The sequence below is a fragment of the Ctenopharyngodon idella genome, chromosome 17 (assembly GCF_019924925.1).
Source record: "Ctenopharyngodon idella isolate HZGC_01 chromosome 17, HZGC01, whole genome shotgun sequence".
NCBI classification, from domain to species: Eukaryota; Metazoa; Chordata; class Actinopteri; order Cypriniformes; family Xenocyprididae; genus Ctenopharyngodon; species Ctenopharyngodon idella.
In genome coordinates this window covers 18,825,867-18,850,018 of record NC_067236.1, presented here as the reverse complement: position 1 = coordinate 18,850,018, position 24,152 = coordinate 18,825,867, and the positions used below count along the sequence as shown (strand labels likewise).

General features: G+C 38.3%; 1 protein-coding gene across 4 annotated transcripts in view; it reads right to left on the bottom strand.

Moving 5' to 3' along the window:
* Window positions 1-23,077, bottom strand: part of LOC127499060 (formin-1) — a 65,270-nt gene extending 42,193 nt beyond the window's left edge. For 2 of the 4 annotated variants that reach the window (XM_051869161.1, XM_051869162.1), the window contains exons 1-5: window positions 21,766-23,077; window positions 14,071-14,243; window positions 5,196-5,313; window positions 4,194-4,255; window positions 1,186-1,901 (exon numbers count right to left, since the gene is read on the bottom strand). In XM_051869161.1, coding sequence (XP_051725121.1) covers window positions 1,186-1,901; window positions 4,194-4,255; window positions 5,196-5,313; window positions 14,071-14,243; window positions 21,766-23,074 — 2,378 coding nt within the window. In that variant the 5' untranslated portion in view covers window positions 23,075-23,077. Of the gene's footprint in view, window positions 1-1,185; window positions 1,902-4,193; window positions 4,256-5,195; window positions 5,314-7,224; window positions 9,264-14,070; window positions 14,244-21,765 lie in introns of those variants that run through there. The other 2 variants (XM_051869159.1, XM_051869160.1) reach the window with 2 other exon arrangements.
* Window positions 23,078-24,152: the final 1,075 nt, after the last annotated feature.

The following is a 24,152-nucleotide window of genomic DNA, read 5'->3' as shown; positions in this document are numbered from 1 at the left end:
TTCTCGGACTAACGCAAAAGTTTTGCGAGGGAACGCAAAGTTTCTCGGACTAACGCAAAAGTTTTGCGAGGGAACGCAAAGTTTCCCGGACTAACGCAAAAGTTTTGAGAGCGAACGCAAAGTTTCTCGGACTAACGCAAAAGTTTTGAGAGCGAACGCAAAGTTTCTCGGACTAACGCAAAAGTTTTGCGAGGGAACGCAAAGTTTCTCGGACTAACGCAAAAGTTTTGAGAGCGAACGCAAAGTTTCCCGGACTAACGCAAAAGTTTTGTGAGGGAACGCAAAGTTTCTCGGACTAACGCAAAAGTTTTGAGAGGGAACGCAAAGTTTCTCGGACTAACGCAAAAGTTTTGAGAGGGAACGCAAAGTTTCCCAGACCAACGCAAAGTTTCTCGGACTATCGCAAAAGTTTTGCGAGGAAACGCAAAGTTTCTCGGACTAACGCAAAAGTTTTGAGAGCGAACGCAAAGTTTCTCGGACTAACGCAAAAGTTTTGCGAGGGAACGCAAAGTTTCCCGGACTAACGCAAACGTTTTGAGAGCGAACGCAAAGTTTCTCGGACTAACGCAAAAGTTTTGCGAGAGAACGCAAAGTTTCTCGGACTAACGCAAAAGTTTTGAGAGGAAACGCAAAGTTTCTCGGACTAACGCAAAAGTTTTGAGAGCGAGCGCAAAGTTTCCCGGACTAACGCAAAAGTTTTGTGAGGGAATGCAAAGTTTCCCGGACTAACGCAAAAGTTTTGTGAGGGAATGCAAAGTTTCCCGGACTAACGCAAAAGTTTTGTGAGAGAACGCAAAGTTTCTCGGACTAACGCAAAAGTTTTGCGAGGGAACGCAAAGTTTTTCCGGTGGAAAGCAAGAGTTTTGCAATTGAAGCAAAGTTTCTCAGGAAAACGCAAAACTTTTTTGAGCAAACGCAAAGTTTCTCAGGGGTATTTCCAAACCATTATGACTTTTTTCTGTGGAACACAAATGCTGATATTTTGAAGAACGTTGGAAACCAAATAACATTAGAACCCATTGACTTTCATTATATGGCAAAAAAAAAAAATACTCAAAATATTGCTCTTGTGTTTCACAGAAGAAAGAAAGTCATACTGGTTTGAACGACATGAGGGTGAGAAAATGAGTACAGAATGATAATTTCTGGGTGAACGATGCCTTGTGTCTGGTGTAGAGGACTTACTTGTTGTCCTGAATCTGAATGCGGCTCCAGTAGAGCGGTTTCATGGGGCAGGCCGGTTCCACCGCAGGCTTACGCGGCGCTTTCTCAGCCGCCTGTCCGAATCCTGACCAGCCGAAAGCCGGAGGCGGAGGTGGGCCGCCAAAGCCCGGCATGGGTGGAGGAGGCGGGGCTCCAGGTAGACCAGGTGGGGGCGGAGGAGGAGGAGGAGCTCCAGGGAGGGGCGGTGGTGGGGGCGGGGCATGTGCGCCTGGAAGGGGCGGGGCAGGAGGAGGTGCTCCTGGCAGAGGTGGAGGTGGGGGCGGGGCAGGTGCGAGCCCAGGTAAGGGCGGAGGAGGGGGAGGAGGAAGAAGGGGGGCGGAGCTACCTGGAAGAGGAGGAGGTGGAGGAGGAGCTCCTGGGCTCACACCCAAACTCACGCTGATGGAGTCCAGGTTCAGTTTTTTGGGGAGGTTGGAGCTGGTGTTCAGCGCTGGTCTTGTTTCTTCACCCTCGGGGGTTTTGATGAAGGTCTCGCGGTCGGTCTGGACGCACACATTGCGGAAGCTTTTGGGCGGCAGGTCATCTTCGGTGGAGACACACACCTCCTGCAGCTCACCGCGCTCCCGTACGGAGCTACATGCCTGCTCCCGCTGCATCCTGTCGATGACAGACTCCAAACGGGCCACGGTCTCCGCATGCTCGCCTCGAACCTGGAAAAGCCGTAGCTCGAAATCCGCCTGGATTCATACACATGTAAAAAAGTATGTTAGTGATATAATATATTTTTCAGAAAATGTACAAATCTAGTAAGTTATTAGTTAAGTGAAATACTGAATTTACCTAAAAATGACCAAAATACAAAAACACCAAATCACACGTAACATCTGAAATGATTTCAGTCAGTAACTGTTTGTGTGAGTATAGCCGCTGGATCAGAGCGGCACATTCAGACTCTTTCTTCAGTCAGAAATAATGGAGGGTTTTCCTGAGCGAACGCGACAGCTCCGACCGCAGCTTTACAGATGAGATCTCGAGACGCGTTCAGCAGTAAACCATCATCTTATTTCATACGAGGAGCGGCCAGGAGCATCTGGAGTCCATCAGAACATCATGGCTTCCCTTCATGCTGCCCTCACATTCAATATCGCTGTTTACAGTCAAAGGTCACCACATTAAACACTAGAAATACATTAACCTGCTGCAACGGGCAAGAGTGCTTATGAAAACGAGATGTCTTCTCTGGCAAACAGGCTGAATGTGACGACAAAATCAATATATATATATATATATATATATATACACACAATATACACTGCCGGTCAAAAGTTTGGAATAATTAACATTTTTAATGTTTTTTCAAAGAAGTCTCTTCTGCTCACTAAAGCTGCATTCATTTGATCAAAAATACATTAAAAATTGTGAAATATGAATACAATGTAAAACAGCTCCCTGAGCAGAAGTGTTGAACCTGAGAGAGAGTTTGGCTTTCAAGGTCGATCATAAAGCACACGTGACGCTGTGCTTGTAAAACAGTCCTGCGTCTACGTCACTGATTTTCCACATCGGCTCTCAATGGTTTTATATACTTTCATCTGCATCATATTGTCCAGACTGCAAATGGACTGCTGGGAGCTGTCCTCATATCTTGGCACATCAAGCCTTGAAGTAAATCTGCATTTAGTGCTAAACTGACAGCAGGAGAAAAACTGAATGCTGAATGAATTTAGAGACATGCAGTTAAAACTGCAGGAGAAGTCAGCTTCTGGTTACCCATTACCTCACAATCACTGTGACATGGAGAATTTACTGTTTTCTTAATACATTCCTGGTCTTATTGTAAATGATTCATCGGTCATGTTATGCTTAAGAAAAAAAAACATTTAGTATAAATAATTATAGTATCATTGAGATATTACTATAGCTTTTATATATATATATTTTCTATTTTCAGTTTAATTTTAGTTAAAGTTTTAGTCATTTTGTTGTGCGTTTTTGTCATTTGTATTAGATTTTTTTTATTTCAGTTTTAGATATTTTGGCAAAAGTTAAACTAAATGAAAAAAAAAGAAATGTTATTTATTTTATTTATGTCATTTTTTATTTTAGGAAAAAATTATTGTGTGTATATATATATATACATATATATATATATATATATATATATAAAATTATATAGATCATATGTATATATAAAATATTGTGTTTTTGTCATTTGTATTAGTTTTTTTTAATATGTAAAATCTTTGGGAAAAGTTAAACTAAATGACAATAAGAAATGTTATTTATTTTATTTATTTATGTTATTTTTATTTCACGAAGAAATTATATATATATATATATATATAATTATGTTATTATATATATAATATATATAAATGTTATCATATCTATACATCAAATATTGTCTGTTTTTGTTAATTTTATCAGTTTTTTTATGTCTATATCAGTTTTTTTTTCAGGTTGATTTATTTTGGAACAAGGTATTAAACTAAATGAAATTACGAAATGTTATTAATTTATGTTATTTCAGCAATAAACAAGTTCAAGGTGTGTGTGTATATATATATATATATATATATATATATATATATTCACACATGTAGAACAAGTATATATAGAACCAATTGTATTAATTATATGTATATATCATATATTGTGGATATATATATATATGAAGTAAAAATATTTTATTTAAAAAATTTCATTATATTATATATAGCTAGAATATATAATATATTGTATGTAATGTATAATGTAATTTAACCAGAATTACAAAAATATTGTGTGTAAAATTGTGTATATTTCAGTTTATTTTACTTCAAGTAACAATTTTTTAATGGTTATAGCTAACTATAATAAACAGAAACAGCCGTACGTGTTTCTTAAAGAGAAAGTCAATCTGATTCTGTTACTGACACTCAGATCTGGAGGCCGAACAGGGCTCGATTACACCGTCTCTCATGACATCTAGTGTTGTCTCTCAGTACTGCAGCTCTGATCAGTGATGTTCAGAATGAAGCGACACTTACATGCATTTTCTCCAGCTCCTCTTTACACTCTCTCTTCAGCTGAAGGAGGGCGGCCTGGTGCTCTGAGGACCACAAAACAACAGACACACTCAATGATGACACTACTGTATCAGCAGAACCTCAACTTGCCTCATTTGATGAAGTTATTCTCCTGTTTATCACTGTAAAGCTGCTTTGAATCGATCTGTATTGCATAAAGCGCTGTAGAAATAAAGCTGACTTGAAGTGGAACTTTTTCTGAAATGTTATAATTCATTCAACATTTTTTTAAATGCTGCTGCTTGTTTCAGAACGCTCAGATCATTCAGAAATAATGTTTTCATAACTTAATGAATGCATGCATGTTTTACACATGTTCAGTCGAGCACTAAGATGTTATCTGAAGCTCACGCGCGTCTGGACTTCACACCCATCAGTCAGAACTGCCCTAGTTGGAGTTTTTCACCATTAAGGTCAGAGCTGGATGTACCAGTGCGGCTGGTTTTGTTACGAGTCAGAAGCGATTAACAGGCTTTGAGTAATTTGATAAATCATGTTCCTGTGTTCAGCTGTTCTGTGGTCGAACAAGGATGCTGCTTTGCATTTGATTAACAGCATCACATGACATCGCAAAACATAACAGAGCACATTTATGATTATTATCAGTGTTGAAACTGTGATATATTTTATTTGTCAGGATTCTTTGATGAATAGAAAGTTCTAAAAGAACAACATTTATCTGAAATAGAATCTTTTGTAACATTATAAATGTCTTTACTGTCACTTTTGATCAGTTTAATGTGTCCTTGATGAATAAAAGTGTTAATTTCTTAAAAAAAAAAAAAACCTAGTGACCCTAAACTTTTGACTCTGATATGTTTGATCTGATCCCAGCGATTGTTGAAAGTGCAGATGCAACTTTTACCCACAGTAGGGTTAACTTCATACAGTTTGTTCCTTCACTGATCCCACTGAGTTTGTTGACAATGTAAGAGTTTGTGGTTGTAAGAGAAAATCGCTCACCTGCTTCAGTGTAACGCAGTCCGACCTTCTCCTCGCCATCCTCTTTGGGCGGAGGCCAGACAGCCTGCAGACGTCCAGGCGTTCGGTCCTCACCATCGGACGGAGACGTGACCTCAGACTGAGAAGAAGCACAAACACAGAGTGTGTGCAGAAATTAAAAACTGCACTGCATGAAAACAAACAACCCAGCTAACAAAAATATGTTCTAAGAACGTTTTGCTTCCCATGAAAATGTTATTTCTGAACGTTCAAAACATCCAGTTTTTTGAATGTTTTAAAAAGTTTTTTCATGGTTGTGTGAACGTTAAGGGAAAACATTATGTGAACGTTACTTGAAACAAGTAGAAACATTTAAAAACTAAAACGCCCAATTAACGATGTATAAATAACATTATTAAAGACCAGATAACTTTGAATGAACGTTGTATTGACGTTACTGGAAGAGCGTTTGTTCATAACCTTGCCAGGACGTTTCCTGTTAGCTGGAATTTTATTTATTTCAGTATTCATATTTAGTATTTCATAACTAACCAAAGTTAAATTAATTTATAAAGCACTTTAAAAACTAGTAAAGCGAAAGTAGACCAAAGAATGCGAGATTAACACTCACCAAACACCAAATGCAAGTGAAAATTGGTTTCAGTGAATAAATAAAACTTGACTTGCCAGTTGACCAAGACCAGCATGGTGACCTGGATTAAATCCAGCTGTAAGAAAGAATCTCCACCAAAACACAAATATATTTGGAGACAAATTTCACAGACTGACTGATCACATGTATGAGCGACAGGATCACCTGCACTGACTGTACAATGCCAGAACATTTTTTTAAAGGATTAGTTCACTTCAGAATTCAAATTTCCTGATAATTTACTCACCCTCATGTCATCTAAGATGTTCATGTCTTTCTTTCTTCATTGGAAAAGAAATGAAGGAAAACATTCCAGGATTTTTCTCCATATAGTGGACTTCACTGGGGTTCAACAGGTTGAAGGTCCAAATGTCAGTTTCAGTGCAGCTTCAAAGAGCTCTACACGATCCCAGACGAGGAATAAGAGTCTTATCTAGAGAAACCATCGGTCATTTTCTAAAAAAAATAAACATTATATACTTTTTAACCACAAATGCTCGTCTTGCACTGCTCTGTGATGCTCCACACATTACGTAATCACGTTGGAAAGGTCACGCGTGACGTAGGAGGAAGTACCGATCCAGTGTTTACAAAGTGAACATCAAAGATTAATCAAACGGCCTTTACAAAAAAGGTAAAACAACGATGTCGGACGATTTTGAGGTTGGAGGAAAAAATTAGATGGATTTTTTCGCTCTACCGCGGTACTTCCGCCTACGTCACGTGTGACCTTTCCAACATGATTACGTAATGCATGGAGCATCACAGAGCAGTGCAAGACGAGCATTTGTGGTTAAAAAGTATATAATTGTTTTATTTTTTTTAGAAAATGGCCGATGGTTTCTCTAGATAAGACTCTTATTCCTCGTCTGGGATCGTGTAGAGCTCTTTGAAGCTGCACTGAAACTGACATTTGGACCTTCAACCTGTTGAACCCCAGTGAAGTCCACTATATGGAGAAAAATCCTGGAATGTTTTCCTTCATTTCTTTTCCACTGAAGAAAGAAAGACTTGAACATCTTGGATGACATGAGGATGAGTAAATTATCAGGAAATTTTAATGGTAGTTAATAAAATGAACCTTTAAAAATGAGATAAAAACCATAAAAAAAATATTTTAATCATAATAAAATTGCAATGCTAGAAATGAATGCATGTTAACAAAACCATGAAGAATGAATAATTAATGAATGATTTATTCCGATCGCTATTATATAAATAGGACTTTAAGATGAATTCTACAGATTTTTATAAGAGTTGTGTGGGTTTTATGTAATATTTTTGTTTATTTTACAATTGATGCTGCTCTGTTTTTGTATTTTTTATTGAAGCTTTGTCTAAAGACACTGAAGGATCTGAACTGAAGGATCATAAATCATCTGCACGAGTAATACATACTTTGACCTCGGTCGGGCTCTTGACGTCAGTGACTGGAGCTTTGCTCGACTGTCTCTCAAAGATGGATCTCAGCAGCTCTTTATCATTCTTCTTCTTCCTCTTGACAGCGTCCAGGTCCAGTGCCGTCTCCACGAGATCCTTTTTAGCAGGTTTAGAGCTGAATAATTTGGACTTTAAAGCATCGTAAGTAGAATCAGTCACTGCTTTACCACTGCAGACCGTATTTCCGGCGGTCAGTTCAGGCGGGTCCACAGATTCCTCTCGTGTGGTTTCACCGTGGGTGGCTTTCTGTAACAAACTGGTGATTTCAGACAAATTTCTGGGTTCGTTTTTCTTTTTCGCAACGCTGGTGCCGGTGAGCTGTTCGACTTTGGCTTTGTTGACGCGCTGTTTGAGATTTAGCAGCGCTCGGTCCCCGTCACGCTGTTTGATCTCTGAGAGCGTCTCCCTCTCGTCTCCCACCGCTCCTTTCTTCAGCACACGCAGGCCGCTGAACAGAGCGGGCAGCTGGTATTTGTCGCCGGTTTTGTGCGGTTTGTTGTCCGGCACACTTGAGACCGTCTCTGAAAGGCCTTTTGTCTCCGTCTGAAGACCTGAGAATGAAGAGACTGAATCTCCTGTTTGATCGGTTCCCGAATTCCCTTCTTGATGATCAGCGATGGAGACGTCCTCACCTGGTGAAGTTGTGCTAAGAGGCACTGATCGTCTCCAGCTGCTGACGTCTGAGGTCGTACGAAGGCTCGAAGAACGCGTTTCTTTCCTGGAATCGTCCGACACGCGGGACGAGAGATCCAGTGACCGGTTGAGCTTTCCGTACAAGCCCGTCCGGCTCAGAACCGAAGCGTCTTTGAGCGATCTCTCCACTAGGCTCTCGCGTTTCTCCTCACGTTCTCCGTCAACAGCAGTTGGAAGGTTTTGAGATTCAGGTTCCTGACCTTCGCTGGACCTTCCCTGGACACTCTTTGCGTCCTCCTCATCGTCGACGTACGTCTCCACTCTGGTTACCTGCACTAGAAATGGATCCGACGACGTCCATGAAGGCTGAAAGCATCCCAGCGAGTCTTGCTCCAACTTTTCTTCTCCAGATTTTGGGCTTAAAGGGTCTAGTGCATCAATGTGACCATTAGGACTTGAATCTTCATCAGGAAGTGTTCGAAATGACGTCAACACAGCCGATGACTGATCTGACCTTCTACTGACTGGATCCATATTCCTGTTTACATCGAATCCTATGAAGTGAAATGCTATAACTGCATAAACACCCGTTCACACCAAAGACGATAATGATTTAGTCTTAAAAATCATTCTAAATGTAAAAGAATAGCAATATCACTTTCACAACGATATTTTCCAGCTGATGAATGATGAAAACATTGACAGCCAATCAGAATCCATCCTGCTCTGAAGAGCTGGAGCATTTAAAGCAGTAGACGACACAAATACAGCACATGCTGATAGATATTAATCTTTATAGTTGCAAACAGGCCTTCAGTGAGGTATAAACTCTATCTCTAGTTTTACTTCAACCTGCCTGCGCTCCAGTTTCACTGACTCGAGCAAACAAAAGGTTTTTGTTTGTGAAAATCCCCGGTTTCTCTCTCTCGCTCCTGTTCTGAACACTTCACTTGTGTGTCAGCACTTCTGGAACGTTGTTTAGGTTGGTTTGTTCAGCATTTACAGTAAATCCAGTAATCCAAACACACAGCGATCCTCAAGTGAGAAAAAGAAAACAGAGAGTCTGAAGTTTCTCAGGCAGCAGAAGGAAAACTCCAGGCTTCTCCTTTAAACAGTCCCAGAATGAGGCAGCATGGCACTTCCTGTTCTGTCTGTGCATCCACGCTTGTGTTTCCCCCGGAGAAAGTTAGGAAGAGTGAAGGAGTTACGCAGGTTTGATTACCTTGCTCTTCTAACCACTCCCTCTCTCTCTGTTCAGCTTGAACCTGGCAGGAAGTTCACCTGCGAGTGTCTGATTACTCCAACACTGGAGCTGAATGTGAGGCAGAGATTCAATGTCTTGCTCCTCCCCTCTTTCTCTCTCTCTCTCTCTCTCTCTCTAATCTCCTGCAGGGTCAGGTGAAGTGGGCGGTGCTACACTATTACAACAGTGGCTATAATCAGCTCTGCTGAGGTCATTGGCCACGCCTCTCTGTTGCTATAGCGCTGACCTGTCGATCTTGAATACAGAATCAAGTGCGCAGAGAGAATCTGCAAACTTCCTGTACAATTTCTACTGGTGTGAGACTGGTTATATAGTTAGTTAGAGAAAGAAATGCCCATTTATGAGGTTGAAAAACTTATTTTAACCTGGTAGAAACTTTATCAAAAGCCCATTTGAGAAAATTGTGAAGGGTACAACTAATAAATGCACCACAAGAGGTTTTCATTAACTAATAAAATGACTATAATCAGAACACACATTTAAATGTGTGTGTGTGTGTGTGTGTGTGTGTGTGTGTATATAAGGCAAAAAAAATGTAAAATAAATTAAAAAAAATAAAAAAATCTGACTACAGCTAATAAAATCATCTAATATAATTTCTCATTATAATATAAAAAATATAGGCAAAAAGCTCAAATAAAGGCAAAAATTTAAAAAAAAAAAGTAATTAAATAAAATAAATAAAAATAAACAAATCTGACTACAGCTGATAAATTTATCTAATGTAATTTATAATTATAATATTAAAAATATAGACAAAAAGCTCAAATAAAGGCAAAAATTGTAAAAAAAAAAAAAAAAAAAAAAAAATTTAATTAAAATTAAATAAATAAAAATAAACAAATCTGACTACAGCTGATAAAATCATCTAATATAATTTCTCATACTATTAAAATTATAGACAAAAAAAACAAATAAAGGCAAAAAATGTAAAAATAAGTAATTAAATAAAATAAATAAAAATAAAATTGAAAAAATCTGACTACAGCTGATAAAATCATCTAATATAATTTCTCATTATAATGTTAAAAATATAGGCAAAAATTTCAAATAAAGGCAAAAATTGTAAAAAAAAAAAAAAAAAAAAAAATTAAATAAAATAAATAAAAATGAACAAATTAACAAATGCTGACAACATCTAATATAATTTCTCATTATAATGTTAAAAATATAAGCAAAAAAATCAAATAAAGGCAAAAAGTGTAAATAAATAAATAAATAAAAATAAACAAATCCTGACAACAGCTGATAAAATCATCTAATATAATTTCTCATAATATTAAAAATATAGTCAAAAAACTGAAAATAAAAATAAAACTCAGAAAACTCAAATAAAGGCAAAAGTGTATAAAAACTGACTACAGCTGATAAAATCAAGCTCTTGTTTCTCATAAGTGTTTCTCAGGTCAGTCTTTGTGACTGAAACCAAGACGACTTGTTTGTTGAGATGAAGTCTTACTAGCGTCTCTCCGGACATTCCGCTCCGGAACACAAACGCTGTGGATTCTGACAAACGGTTGTCACGGTGATCTGGCAAAGATCCCGCTGAAGTTCACGGACTGCTTGCCACATGTTTCAGGATGAAAGGAAATTCATCCCAAAGAAAAGAGTCTTAATGAAACACTGATAACATGTTAAAGTTCAGCTGAAAACCAAGCTCTGTAACTAAACCCAAATATACCTTCCTCTCTCTTCATTTTTAATACTGAAACATACTCAAAAACTATGCAGACATCTTTAAAAGTTGTTCAGGTGATTATCTGAATAACTTCTGCATGTGTAGTGGCCTACATCAGCGCGGGTGGATTATAACTAGTCCGGCCTCTTCTTATGTAAGCGAACCTGAACACAGAGAGCTGTTTCTTAAGCCGTAAAAACAAGCAACACGACACAAACTAAAGCTCCTCATCCAGAACAATCAAACTAGAGTTCGAGTTAACCCTATAAATAACAGTGACCCTGATGGGAAAGTTCACATCTGAGAGGAACAATGACTTGTCTTGCTAATGGTTATGAATGAGACGAAGCCTTCATCAAGTCATTTCATCTGACATTTGCGGTTCATTGTGGTGCGTGTCACACCCGTGTAATCTGCTCTGAGATCAGTGTGGTCAGATTCAGGTGGAGTCACGGGTGTGTCGGTATGCTGGTATTTTCACACGTGTTAAACTGTGTCTCATGTCAACATTCTGCTGATTCGCTGAGTCTAAACAACCGGCCAAAAGACTGGAATAATTACGATTCGTCATGTTTTTGTGAAGAGTCTCTTCTGCTCACCCAGGCTGCATTTATTTGATCAAAAACACAGTAAAAATTCTTATTCGCTCTGGCTGAATAGTGCTTGTATTGCTTATAATTTTAGTCATTCCCGCAGGTTTCACGCTCACACCAAAAGCGCGCGCACCACTGATCTATGTAAGTGTCGCGCACATAAAGCCACTTCTCAGACAGCTTGTGAGTCGCAACTACCAAAATGAGAGGCTTACTGTGCTTAAACAGTCAAATACATACAAAATGATGTCAAAATATCCATTCTGGTGAGTGTTCAGGTAAACACAGTCAGTTTTTAAATGAAAATAGAAACGAAAACGCATGTTGTGTAACAGTATACTGGATCCGTGCATCATCTCTTAAAGTGACAGCAGCCTAATAAACCTGCTGATGTCATTAATGTTAATCAACGAACAATGAAGAATAATTTTACAATGAAGACTATCCAGTGTTATTTTACATTTGATTACTTTAATTTCTGTAGTATTTAATTTTTTTATAATGTTACAAAAGATTCTATTGCAAATAAATGCTGTTCTTTTGAGCTTTATTTTCATCAAATAATCCTGAAAAATAAAATGTATCACAGTTTTCACAACTGTTTTCAACATTGATAATAATCATAAATGTTTCTTGAGCAGCAAATCGTCATATCAGAATGATTTCTGAAGGATCATGTGACACTGAAGACTGGAGTAATGATGCTGAAAATTCAGGAATAAATTACACTTTACTATATATTCACATAGAAAACAGCTGTAATAATATTTCCCTGTTTTTACTGTATTTTTGATGCAGATTTCATACTTTTCACTGGTAGTGTTTGTGGGGATAATCAAACATAGGGAGGGAACAGTTGTTCAGTGCAGAGAGAAAGACTCATTACAGTTATTAACATGTTCTTCTGTGAATCAGTCAGTCGTGGCCTCTGAAAACACAAATGAGTCTCGCTGAGTTGAGAAATCTGGATTTGCTGACATGCCCTCTGGACCTGAAAGACTTCTGAAACAAAGCCTGTGTGTGTTTGACTCTGTTTAAGCTTTAGTCCACAGGTCCATATGAACAAGTGTTTATGAACACTGAAGGAAGTAATGTGTTATATATAGGGCTGGGTAAACAATATTGATTTCTCGATTTTAATCGATTCTCATTTTTTATGAACCGATATCGATTCTTCAGTCCCAAGAGTTGATTAATCTAGTCTGTTTTCAGTTGATAAATGAACAGAACATGTAGCACGCCTCCCATCCAATAAATCGCAATAATCTTTGTGCTTTGTTACTTTGGATATGAAGCAAAGTCTCAGATTTCACATGACGTCCATCTTATTATGAGATTCAAAAAATAAGTATCGTTTTGGCGCTGTTTAATGTGGCGTGACAGATCGCTTTAGCGCCTCAGTTAAAGAGAAGCGGCAGCACGAGCGCATGTGAACATCCTCTCCTCCGCTTTAATACCAGTTACAGCGCGAAATAAACATGAATGAACATCTGAAGGTATGTTAAAATATACAGTACAACTTACCGAAATACATATCATATCTCGTGTAATAGCTCAATCAGTGTTTCAACCTCGGAAAGACGTCAATAAAACAGCTTGTAAACAATGTCACGCAACGTCACATTTACCTCAGAAAAACATATTTAGTAACCATAAACTCATTAGTCAGCTAGAAAAATGAACTCTAGAAAGCAACATTCTGATAAATATAGCTATGGACCGTTACATATTCATAATAATGTTCTTCAATATTTAATACATGTTTGAATAAATCAGTTATGATAGCCACAAAACACGAATTGGAGTAGAAATATGATTATGTAATTCTAAACTTTATTTATTATAAAAAAACATAATTGAGTGTAATTTAAGTGTTTGTATATAAATAAGTTCATTTTAACCTTCATTATTATAGTAATGTAGTACCAGCTGACTCCCATGTGTAGTTTACAACATTAGTTGAGAGATTTTTTCCCTTTAGAAAATTTGCCATGTACTGTAACTGATATACTACATCCAAAATAATCAATATCGAATCGAATCGCAAGCATGTGAATAGAAATCGAATCGAATCGTGAAAATTGTGTCAATACCCAGCCCTAGTTATATATGTTACACACATCAAGTGATTCAGTGTGTTTTGTCATGATCGTGGGGATGAAATGTCCTAAAATGTCCACAGAAGAGCAGCAAAAACTAAATTAACAACAATACGTATAATACAAGAACAATCATTTTTACACTACCAGACAAAAGTTTGGACTAATTATGTTTTAATTCTTTTGAAAGAAGTCTCTTCTGCTCACCAAAGCTGCATTTATCTGATCAAAAATACAGTAAAAATAGTAAAATATTATTATAATGTAAAACAGCTGTTTTCTATGTGAATATATAGTAAAGTGTAATTTATTCCTGTAATCAAAGCTGAATTTTCAGCATCATTACTCCAGTCTTCAGTGTCACATGATCCTTCAGAAATCATTCTAATATGATGATTTGCTGCTCAGGAAACATTTATGATTATTATCAATGTTGAAAACAGTTCATATTTTCACTTATATGACTGTAAATAAACATCAAATATAAATATACACGTCTATTATATGTTAATTTTGTCATAGCGCTGATTGACTCACTGTTATTCCAAGCTTCGGATAATATGGAGTGTCTCCGATGATGTCATCCTCTGGCGGTGTGATTCTCAAGAAGTCCAGGTGATCAGGTCTGCTGGGACGACACAAAGGCTCCTGGGTAATGGATTCATCCCCGTCCAGCATCCAGATGTCCTCCGGCCGCAGCAGAGAGTTTTCTGCAGATTAAATCAATGCTTTAATGATAACAATGATCCATATATTTCTGTCTTTACTGGTCTTATTTGTGCTGAAACAGACTAGATCTAATGCAATAAAGCAGCTTTTCTTTCAGAAATATTATGTTCCCAATGGTTATGCTGTATTTTTGTCTCATAATATGACACAATGTCAGTGTAAGAACGCTCAATATGAAGACTGTGTGTCAGGTTTGATGTTGAGCTGTATAATTCACAGTCTCTCTCCTGCTATATCTGTCTGAAATGAGTTTAATGTGTCACTCACAGCAGGAATAAAATAAAGAAAGTCTACTGGAGAAGCTACATCCTAATTCACATACATTTCCTTGGCAAACTTCTCATTAAAAACACTATTGATAATGAGAATGAAGGCAGCAGGCAAACGCTGCCGTGATTAATCGCGTCTCATTATGATAATGCATCGGTTGCTGGCCCTCCAAACGCTGACTAAACGTCTGGTTCTGCTCCAAACGCAGAGTCAGATTGATTACAGACGAGGTCCTGCTTCTCTTTCAGCCTCATGAAATTAAGATGCACCCCAGCTTCAGCAACACTGGAGTAAAATCACACTGTGACTGTTTTCACACAGGAGCTTCATTCCATCTGTGTGAATCAAACAGCGCCACCATCTGGACAACTAGTGCTGCTCACAAACTCAGCTGTTGATGAAACACAAATACACATCATTCACATATTAACATGGAAACACAAAACAACCTTCTGATTGTCGGTAATTACAATAAAGTAAATGGTGTTGACTAATAACAGAGAGTTTCTCCTCCTCTAGGGGGCGTCAGTGGCTCCGAAAACAACCTCCCGTTGAGACACACTGAAATCATATGCTGTTTTTTGAGACATGTGTACAGAACTGAACTGAAATTAAAAGTTGTAATCTATTCATTCAAACGATTTGTTCCTGATCTCTATAAGCCAGACCGGGATGTCACACTTGAATATTATTGGTTCCCGAGTGGTTTCATCATGTTGGTAGGGTTATTGGTTGAAACTGTGGCTGTTTGTTTGTGGTTCAGTGTTGATTGACGAGCGTACAGTGAGATACGGGTAGATCAGCAGCTGTCAGATGTGTGTGTGTGGCACAGATGATGTCATATTACAGTATTGTGTTTAACAGCCTCGGGCTGATGCACAGCGAACGGTTCAATATGTCTGTGCTGATGCTACACTGATAATATGAGCTCATATTAGAGACATATATCAGACACATGCATCATGCCACCTTCAAACATGCTAATAATTATCTATCATTGAAGGGTGAAAATGGTTTGTCTAAAATGCTGTATAATGTATATTTTTCTCCTCGACACAGTCACCTCTGGCCTCTTGATTGTAATATTTTGAATCATGCATTTTCTGTGAAGCTGTTTTGATATGGTCTGTATTGTGAAAAGCACTACACAAATAAATGTGAACTGAATTGAGTCTAACATGTCTAACTGTGCAGACAGTCACATTTCTTCAAAACTGCAGCATCACAAGAGTGAATATGACATTAGAATAATATATACAACAGCTTTCATTTCATTTTGAGAGTCATCTAAGGGTGTGTTGTTTGTAGTTTGGTTCTCTTGGTCTGGACCAAAAATGAAAATGATACATTTAGTCCCTTAGTGTTCACACTGTCACTTTTAAGTCCGAACCTAAAGATTTAAAAAACCAAAACGGCTTTTATGACGTATATTTTATGACAGATCTTACTCATTGTTTGTGCAAAGATATGATAGTATTGTTACCAGCTGAGAAAATGTGTAAAGGAGTCAAAACAGCGTCAGGAACTCAAACGAAGATCTGCTGCGAGGAGACGCGGTTCAGACGCCTGTACCGAACTCACGACTCTGACGAGAAGAACCAGCGGTGCGTCTGAAATCATGTACGGTCTGAGTAGATGCTACAACTTACTTCATGACCATTAAAAAAATATGTTCTATGTAGTATGAATGAAATCCGGACGTTCTACATCCGCCATGTTGTCATTATCACGTGACCTACAGGCGTCAGTTGCATTGCTTCACCGGCATTCATAAATCCTGTCCTGTGGCCTCATGGGATAGTAAAGTGTCCATCGAATGCACACTCCAGAATCTCAGAGGAAGTAGCAGATCATACGGTGACTTTCACCTACTGTTTTTACTATGAATTCGGACATACTACTCTTTTGGCATACTGTTTTTCGCATACTGTATAGTAGAGAAGTATTTGATTTGGGATACAGTGCAGGTGTGCTTGAGCATTCGGTCCTTTTTAGGGTCACCACGTCCTGTTTACTGTTCCTTCAGATGTCTTTGGTCCGTGCTGTGCTCATATTTCAGTCGAACCGCACCAGAACAAACCTTTTCACAGGGTTGCTGCACATTTTTTAAAGTCAAATTTAAGGCTTTTTAAGACCTTTTTAAGACCTGAAGAAATAAAAATTAATACTAGGCTATACATTAGGGGTGTGCAATATTGACAAAAAATTTTATCTCAATATTTTTAAAGTTGTTTCAAAAGCAATATTTGCCACCTTAAATTAATTTCCAGCTTTTTTTTTACCTACATAAGGTCACTTTTCTAAATTTATTAGATGCAAGCATCACCTTTTAGGTCAAATTCTAACATTCAAATTAAATTCTGTTAGAATAATAGCACAGTTTAGGGCTGTTATTACCAATTAAATGAAATCATTATCAACAAAATCCATCTTTGCAATGTAGAGGTGACAGAAGCAGCATCAGAAGTAGCATTAGCATTTACAATCTGTCTACATAAATTTAATTCAATATTTAAATATGAAGTTATTTCTAATTTTAACTTTTTAATTAAAATGTACTTTAAAAATGAAACTAAATTGCCAGAAGGGGGCAGCAAGTCTTAATGAGTGAGTCATTCATTTAACCGATTTGTTCAAACGACTGATTCATTCAGAAACGAAGCAAGTGACCGTCTCAAAACACGGAGTCAGTCAGTATAAAATACACTTCTGTCTGTTGCATGGAGACTGTTCTCCTGTTCTTCATTTTGAAATTTTCATTGGCAAAATGAAGAAAAAACAAACAAAATTGACTGTTAACAAAATGTTAACTTATTGTTCATTTAAATAAATATCACATTTGCAATCGTTCTGATGTGGGGAAATTGGCACTCCTGCTCGTGTGATATATTGATATGATATAATTATAAGACAAAAACTCATCGGGGCAAAAATGCCCATGTATCTTGAACTTTGAGGGCATATAACTGCATAGCCTACATCATGCGGTGAAAGTGTGAGTGACAAACTCAATGTCAGCTCGCACATCGTTAAAACAATAATTACGATATCATCATAGACGATACTATCACACACCCCAACACACATAAAGAACTTACAACGTTTACTGAACTGACATTTACCCATTTTCTTCTGCTTTCTCTTCCTTTCGCGCGCAGGAGACAGTAGCCTACGTTATACGCTGTTGTAAATGCCACGAATTGTCACATGAACAAGCAAATCCACAAAGAAAAATGAAATAAAAATAATATGTACGCTAATTAATTTGGTAAACGATTAGTCAAATTGTCATCTAAAATTTAAGACCTCTCATAAGTACAAATAAGACTTTTTATGGCCTTAAATTAAAAAAATCTAATGTAAGACTTTTTAAGGATCCGCGGGAACCCTGTTTTCAGAGGTCTCAGCCCACTTGTTTGGTTTGGATGTCAGCGTTCACACTTACTGTATTCAAATGAAGGGCACTAACAGAACAATTGCACCAGAGTTCATTTTAATTGAACCAAACCTGCCAAGTGTGAACAAACCCTTAGTTAGACTTCAGTACAAACAGCACAAACTAACTCCTCACTCGTTCACACCAGGAACCATAACTACAGTTTTAATAATGGTTCCAGTTCTATGACACTAGTGAAGCTGGTCTCTGTGTTTGTCTGTGTTCAGAGTGAACTAATGCTCTGCTGTCTGCGTAGTTCAGGACTGTGATGAAGGACGACATGAAGCTCACAATGAACTAGCATCAACCGCAGACACACACATCAGACACGCGAGATTCAGAACGACCTCACAGTTGCTCACACAGACTAACTCCTGAGCGCTTTACAGGGTGTTCTGGGTGATTTACACAAACAGCTCAGGTGGGAAAACACATTTTACTCACTAACCAAAAAGTACTACAGTACTGTTCTGTTTGAGACGCAGTCAATGCAGTTTTAAAACTGGGAACATTTAAAGACCAGTTAAAGCAGCAGCAGTTTATATATACACCCTCGTTCTCAATACACACTGATGTTTAGTGATGTGACGTGTAATTACAGCTCTCGACTCATTCAGCACATCACACACACACACACACACACACACACACACACAAAACAACAACTGCAGGGCTGCTGAAGGTCCTCTCTGTCCGTGTGCTGATCAGATTCATATGACCTCTGGGCTGATTGCTTTATTTCATTACTCTTATTATTGGAAGCAGTGCAGAGGTCATGTGATCACAGTCTGAGGCAGGAATCACTGACAAACCAAACAGTATAGCACTAAAAGACAACTTGACTCTTTCCTACTCTGGTTTAAATGTCATTTACTGCCTCTAAACACATCAATATATCACACTAAACAGACACAGAGCAAGCTTTACTCTTCAAATGTGTTTTAGACTTAAAGTCTAGTGTAAATGATGCTGAACAGATCCTCTATAAAGCATATGAGTATGAAAAAGATCTGGCAGTTTGATTTCCTGAGGAACTGATTTTTTTACACGGAGGAGGTATTTTTAGATGGTTTATCGACTGATGAAATATTAGGAGAATCCTGTACTCAACCACTGCTGTTCGACAATCTACATGCTGAAATATACAGTGTACAACAACAACGTACAAGAGAGTTCATCACAATCATCACATGATCATGTCTCTCTCGGACATGCTTACTGAAGCAAGAGTGTGTGTCAGCCTCAGGCTCGAGAGACTATGAACAGAGGAAGTCTTCTCAGTGCAGAATGAGTAAAACTGCAAGTCTTTACGAAAACATACATCACTAGTACTACTGGGATTGTAGAGGAAACACTGCCAGTGATGTGTATTATGCGTATACTATTGTGCCTGGAGCATAGGAAGTGTGTTTTGTCCCACATCTGACAGTCGATGATCAAATCAAACGAGTGAATTTGGGCTTGTGATGTTCACAAGAGAAAGATCACAGAAAGGGCAGACGCTTAATGGGAATTCTTTCTTTTCTCGTCAGTGCAACCATGAGTCCTGCTCAAGCAACAAAAGTGTTTTAATCCTTTTCTTCTCATTAATGTTGAGGACTTCTGAAGCGGATGTTTTAAACCACCCTCCTACAGATCGACAGGATGAAGGTGCAGAGCAAATTATTTTCATGAGCGTTTGAACCCGAGAGCCGAGCCGGTGGCTTTGATCTTAGTGACTCTCAAACACGGAGAAAATTCAATAATGGATCTCTGGGAAAGGCCAGAATTCTTGTCCCGAGTCACATGACAAGCCTAAGAAATCAGAATGAACATAAACCTGGACAACTGAGATTACCAGTGTTTGCCATGGAAAGCATCACTATCCTCCTTATTTTTATAAGCTATTTGTAACATTTTCAGTGTCATTCGCTTCTAGTTATGCTGCTTTATATTGCAAAATGGTATTTGATATCATGTTATTTTATCTTATTATCATTATCATAAATACACTGGTTTGTAGCGCAAACCAAACCTGATAAGTTACAATAAGTCAAACCGTTTAAAGCCTTAAACCATTTAAGTATGAGTACTGTAAACTCATATACATTAAGTTAAAGTCACTTATATTTTAGTGTTGGTTTAGTCAATCAAAGATTTTAAGTTTATTCCACTCATTCAACAACTATATAGCTAATTAAATGATTGCCTTAAGTTAATCAAACTCAAAGTAATAAAGTTACAGAAGAATAAGCAAAAACTAACAATGATGACAGAACAGGAGATTCATCTATTATTGTTTATGTATTTATTTGATTAGCTTTTAGTTAATTAGTTATGAAAGCTATAAAAGCATAACCTACGCTACACAAACGTAATTTCTCAGAAAACATTATGTAAAAGAAATTAGAAACCATGGAATAAGTTCAAATTTCTTTTAAATATGTCAGCCATAGACATTTAAATACATTTCTGTAACTTAAATCATTAGAGTTTAAAATAGCGTATTATTTCTAGTAACTCATTCAGATTGAGTTCTGCTTAAAAGGTTAGTTCACCCAAAAATTAAAATTTCTGTCATTAATTCCTCACCCTCATGTCGTTCCACACCCGTAAGACCTTCGTTCATCTTCAAAACACAAATTAAGATATTTTTGATAAAATCCGAGAGGTTTATGACTCGTACATAGACAGCAATATAATCAACACTTTCAAGGTCCAGAAAGGTACTAAAGACATCGTTAAAACAGTCATGTGACTGCAGTGGTTCAACCTTAATGTTATGAAGAGACGAGAATACTTTTTGTGCGCAAAAACAAAACAAAAATAACCACTTTATTCAACAATCTCTTCCCTGTCATTATCCTTACGCAGGTGACGCAGTAACACAGTGAAGCTTCCGTGTTTACGTCTGAACGCCAGCTCAGTATTGGCCAAAGCTGGTCACGTGATCAGCACGACGCATGCGTGTGATGCTGACGCAGGAGCCGGCCAATAATGAGTCGGCGTTCTGATGTAGAACCTGGAAGCGCTGGACGTAAACAACGTATGAGAATGACACAGGGAAGAGATTGTTGAATGAAGTCGATATTTTTGTTTTGTTTTTGCACACAAAAAGTATTCTCGTCTCTTCATAACATTAAGGTTGAACCACTGCAGTCACATGACTGTTTTAACAATGTCTTTAGTACCTTTCTGGACCTTGAAAGTGTTGATTATATTGCTGTCTATGGACGAGTCATATACCTCTCGGATTTCATCAAAAATATCTTAATTTGTGTTCTGAAGATGAATGAAGGTCTTACGGGTGTGGAACGACATGAGGGTGAGTAATTAATGACATTTTTGGGTGAACTAACCCTTTAAAACCATCAGATATCGGCTATAGCATGAAAAAAGCTGATATAACAAACCAATAGTTTATTAATTAAGGCACTGAGTTGTATAACGTCTGTTGCATAATCCAACACTGTTCTCAGGGTAAAATAATTAATGTTGTTAATAAGAAATATTTGATAGAAAAACAACCTCTGAAGGTTGTCATGTTGTCATGCTTCACTTTGTGCCTCTCTTGTAATGTTGGCCTGTTGAATGATAAATGGATCCAATCCATGTTCAAAGAAAACATAATACATGTGTTTTTGAACTTTTCTAATTTAAAACATGATCAAAACACTAATCTATTTTAATAATAAAAGCTCAAATAAGTGCCAATAGTCAGTATCGGCCAAAAAAATCAATTCGATGCATACCTTCTCAAGAGTTTGATTTTGCACACAGTTTCTTCTTCAGTTTGAAACAGAAGAGCGGTCGCTTACCTGAGGTCGTGGCACTCGATGTGCTGGCTCCATTCAGACTGAAATGATTGCCGAGGTTCAGGTCGAGGCGCGTGACTGTCCTGCGGTTGCCGTTTTTGTCAATGACCTCCGTGGTGACTTTGGGCTCGTCTCTAGAGGAGCGTTTGTTTCCATCATCCTCCTCGGGCAGCAACACAATACGGTGGTTCATCTGGGGACTGGGAAGCTGAGAGGACAGAGGTGACAGAACAGGCGACATGCTCTGGAGGCTGTTGCAAGCAGGATAAGACACATTGAAAACCCCGGAGAGAGAGCTTGATGTGGGGCTTCTGGTCCAGGAGCGAAGGTTAGAGCTTCTAGAGTTAGCGTCAACTGTCTTCTTGCATACCTGGTCTTCGTTCACCTGAGTAAAGCGATTGATCTCTTCATGTCCAGCTGATTTCTGGTAGATTCCCTCCACATCCAAACAGGAACGAGATACAGGTTCCTCATTCAGAAGCACGTTGTCTTTTCTAGCCATATTATCACTTCCAAACTTCTCTTGATGGTTCCCAGAACTGTTTCCTCCGTCAACATGTGGTTTCTCGTACTCCAAACAGAGTTCTCCGAACTCCGACAGCTCATTACAATCCATTTCGCATTCAAAAGAACGAGGTTCCTCTATGAAATCCCAGCCATCGTGGGCAATATGGAAGTGCTCGTCCATGGGAAGAAAAGGGTCGCTGGAGACGCTGATGTAGGAGCCTGATCCTGGAGTGTCCGGGCCGTGGATGGAGACTGGCGTTCCAGGAGCGTTCAGCTGGGAAAACTCAGACGCTGCTCCACTCTGAACCTTCTTCTTCATCATGCTCTGCAAGAACTCTTCAGCACTATCCACCTTCTTGGAACCCAGTTTCTTCAGCTTCCGAACTCTCGAGGTTGCTCTCCTTTGCTCCGGGGACGGAGAAAGAGTAAGATTACTGCTACTAACACCATGTTCCTCCTGGAGCTTCCCGTCCTGGTTGCCCATCCTGAGCCTGTCTGCGCAGTCGCTGCATAAAGACAGGAGGTCCGTCAGCAGCTGATGGCGTTCTGCGGCCAGCCACTGGAGCTGCGCGACCGCTCCTTTTGTCGCCTCACAGGACTGGAATACTTCATCTGCAGATTTGTAATACTGGGGTCTTTGTTTAGTCCTGGCCGGGTCTTCATCCCGCTGCAGAGGCTGGACTTCACGGGGGGAATGGCCAGCTCGTGAAAGACCGCGGGACTTCCTCGTAGGGAAGTACAGACTGATGAAGCACAGCTCATGGATGGGTTTGTACAGACGCAGCACAGTGTGCGTGCCTTCCATTACGGGGAATTAATCACACTCCTAAATTAAGTTGGCGGTTGTCTCGTGGGTCTCGTCTCGAGTCGGGGACGGCCCGGGATGGACTGACGGGGCGGGTGTTCATCATCCGGGCGATCGAAGGCCTGTCAAAATGAAGAAGTGCAACATAAACCTCATAAATCTGTTTTAGGATGTGTGTAGAATGTAAACACACAGCTTTTTTTTTTAGATAAACAGATGAATTATTGCAGAGATACAGTGCTTTCACATGCACAACAAAATCTAAAGCTTATTTAAATAATATTTTTGCAATCAGCAGTAGGATTTGATGTGATCAGATTTGCACTGAATTCTCTCAAAAACACAAACAAGCAAAAAGAAAATATTTTCATGTTTATTTCTTTGTAATTATTTGTGAAATTTGCTAGTTTTTTTCAGTGAGTAATCTTCAGAAATGGCCTTTGCGTGATCATAAGCAAATATTGTTATGATAAACAGACTTATTTTGTAATATTTTATGCAGTGTTTGTCGTCATAGCAGTGGTCTTGCGGGCCAGAAAATAAACTGTTGAGATGCTCTGCCAAAAATATCCATGAATGCATATTGACGAAAACTAACAGTGGGTCCATTGATAATGTCATTCAGTACAATTTATTCTGCTAAAGCCTTTGAACTGTATGCATAATTATTTAAATAAGCAGTTGAATGACTAGAGCACCCTTCATCATAAGCCTCATAATACTTCAACCTTCACACACACACTTTAAAATGATCATGCACAAACTGCAGTGAATGTCTCTTTAAATATGACATGACAATTCATCTGTGGATTATACTGTGGCAGAGAATAATCTGCACTATACTGAGCATCATTTATTATGCAGAAAGTTATTTTTGCACTGCTGCATCATTGATGCTTTAAACATCCACTGCTTTTCTCAAAGCCTTGTGATCGCATTCAACAAATCATCTTAAATTTAGCTAAAATGTAATACTGATCAATGCATTTGTATGATCTTCTTATATCTATAATAAAAACACAGTATTAACTTCTGCGTCTTTTCTGCAGTCAAACGACACGCATTATCTCAACACACA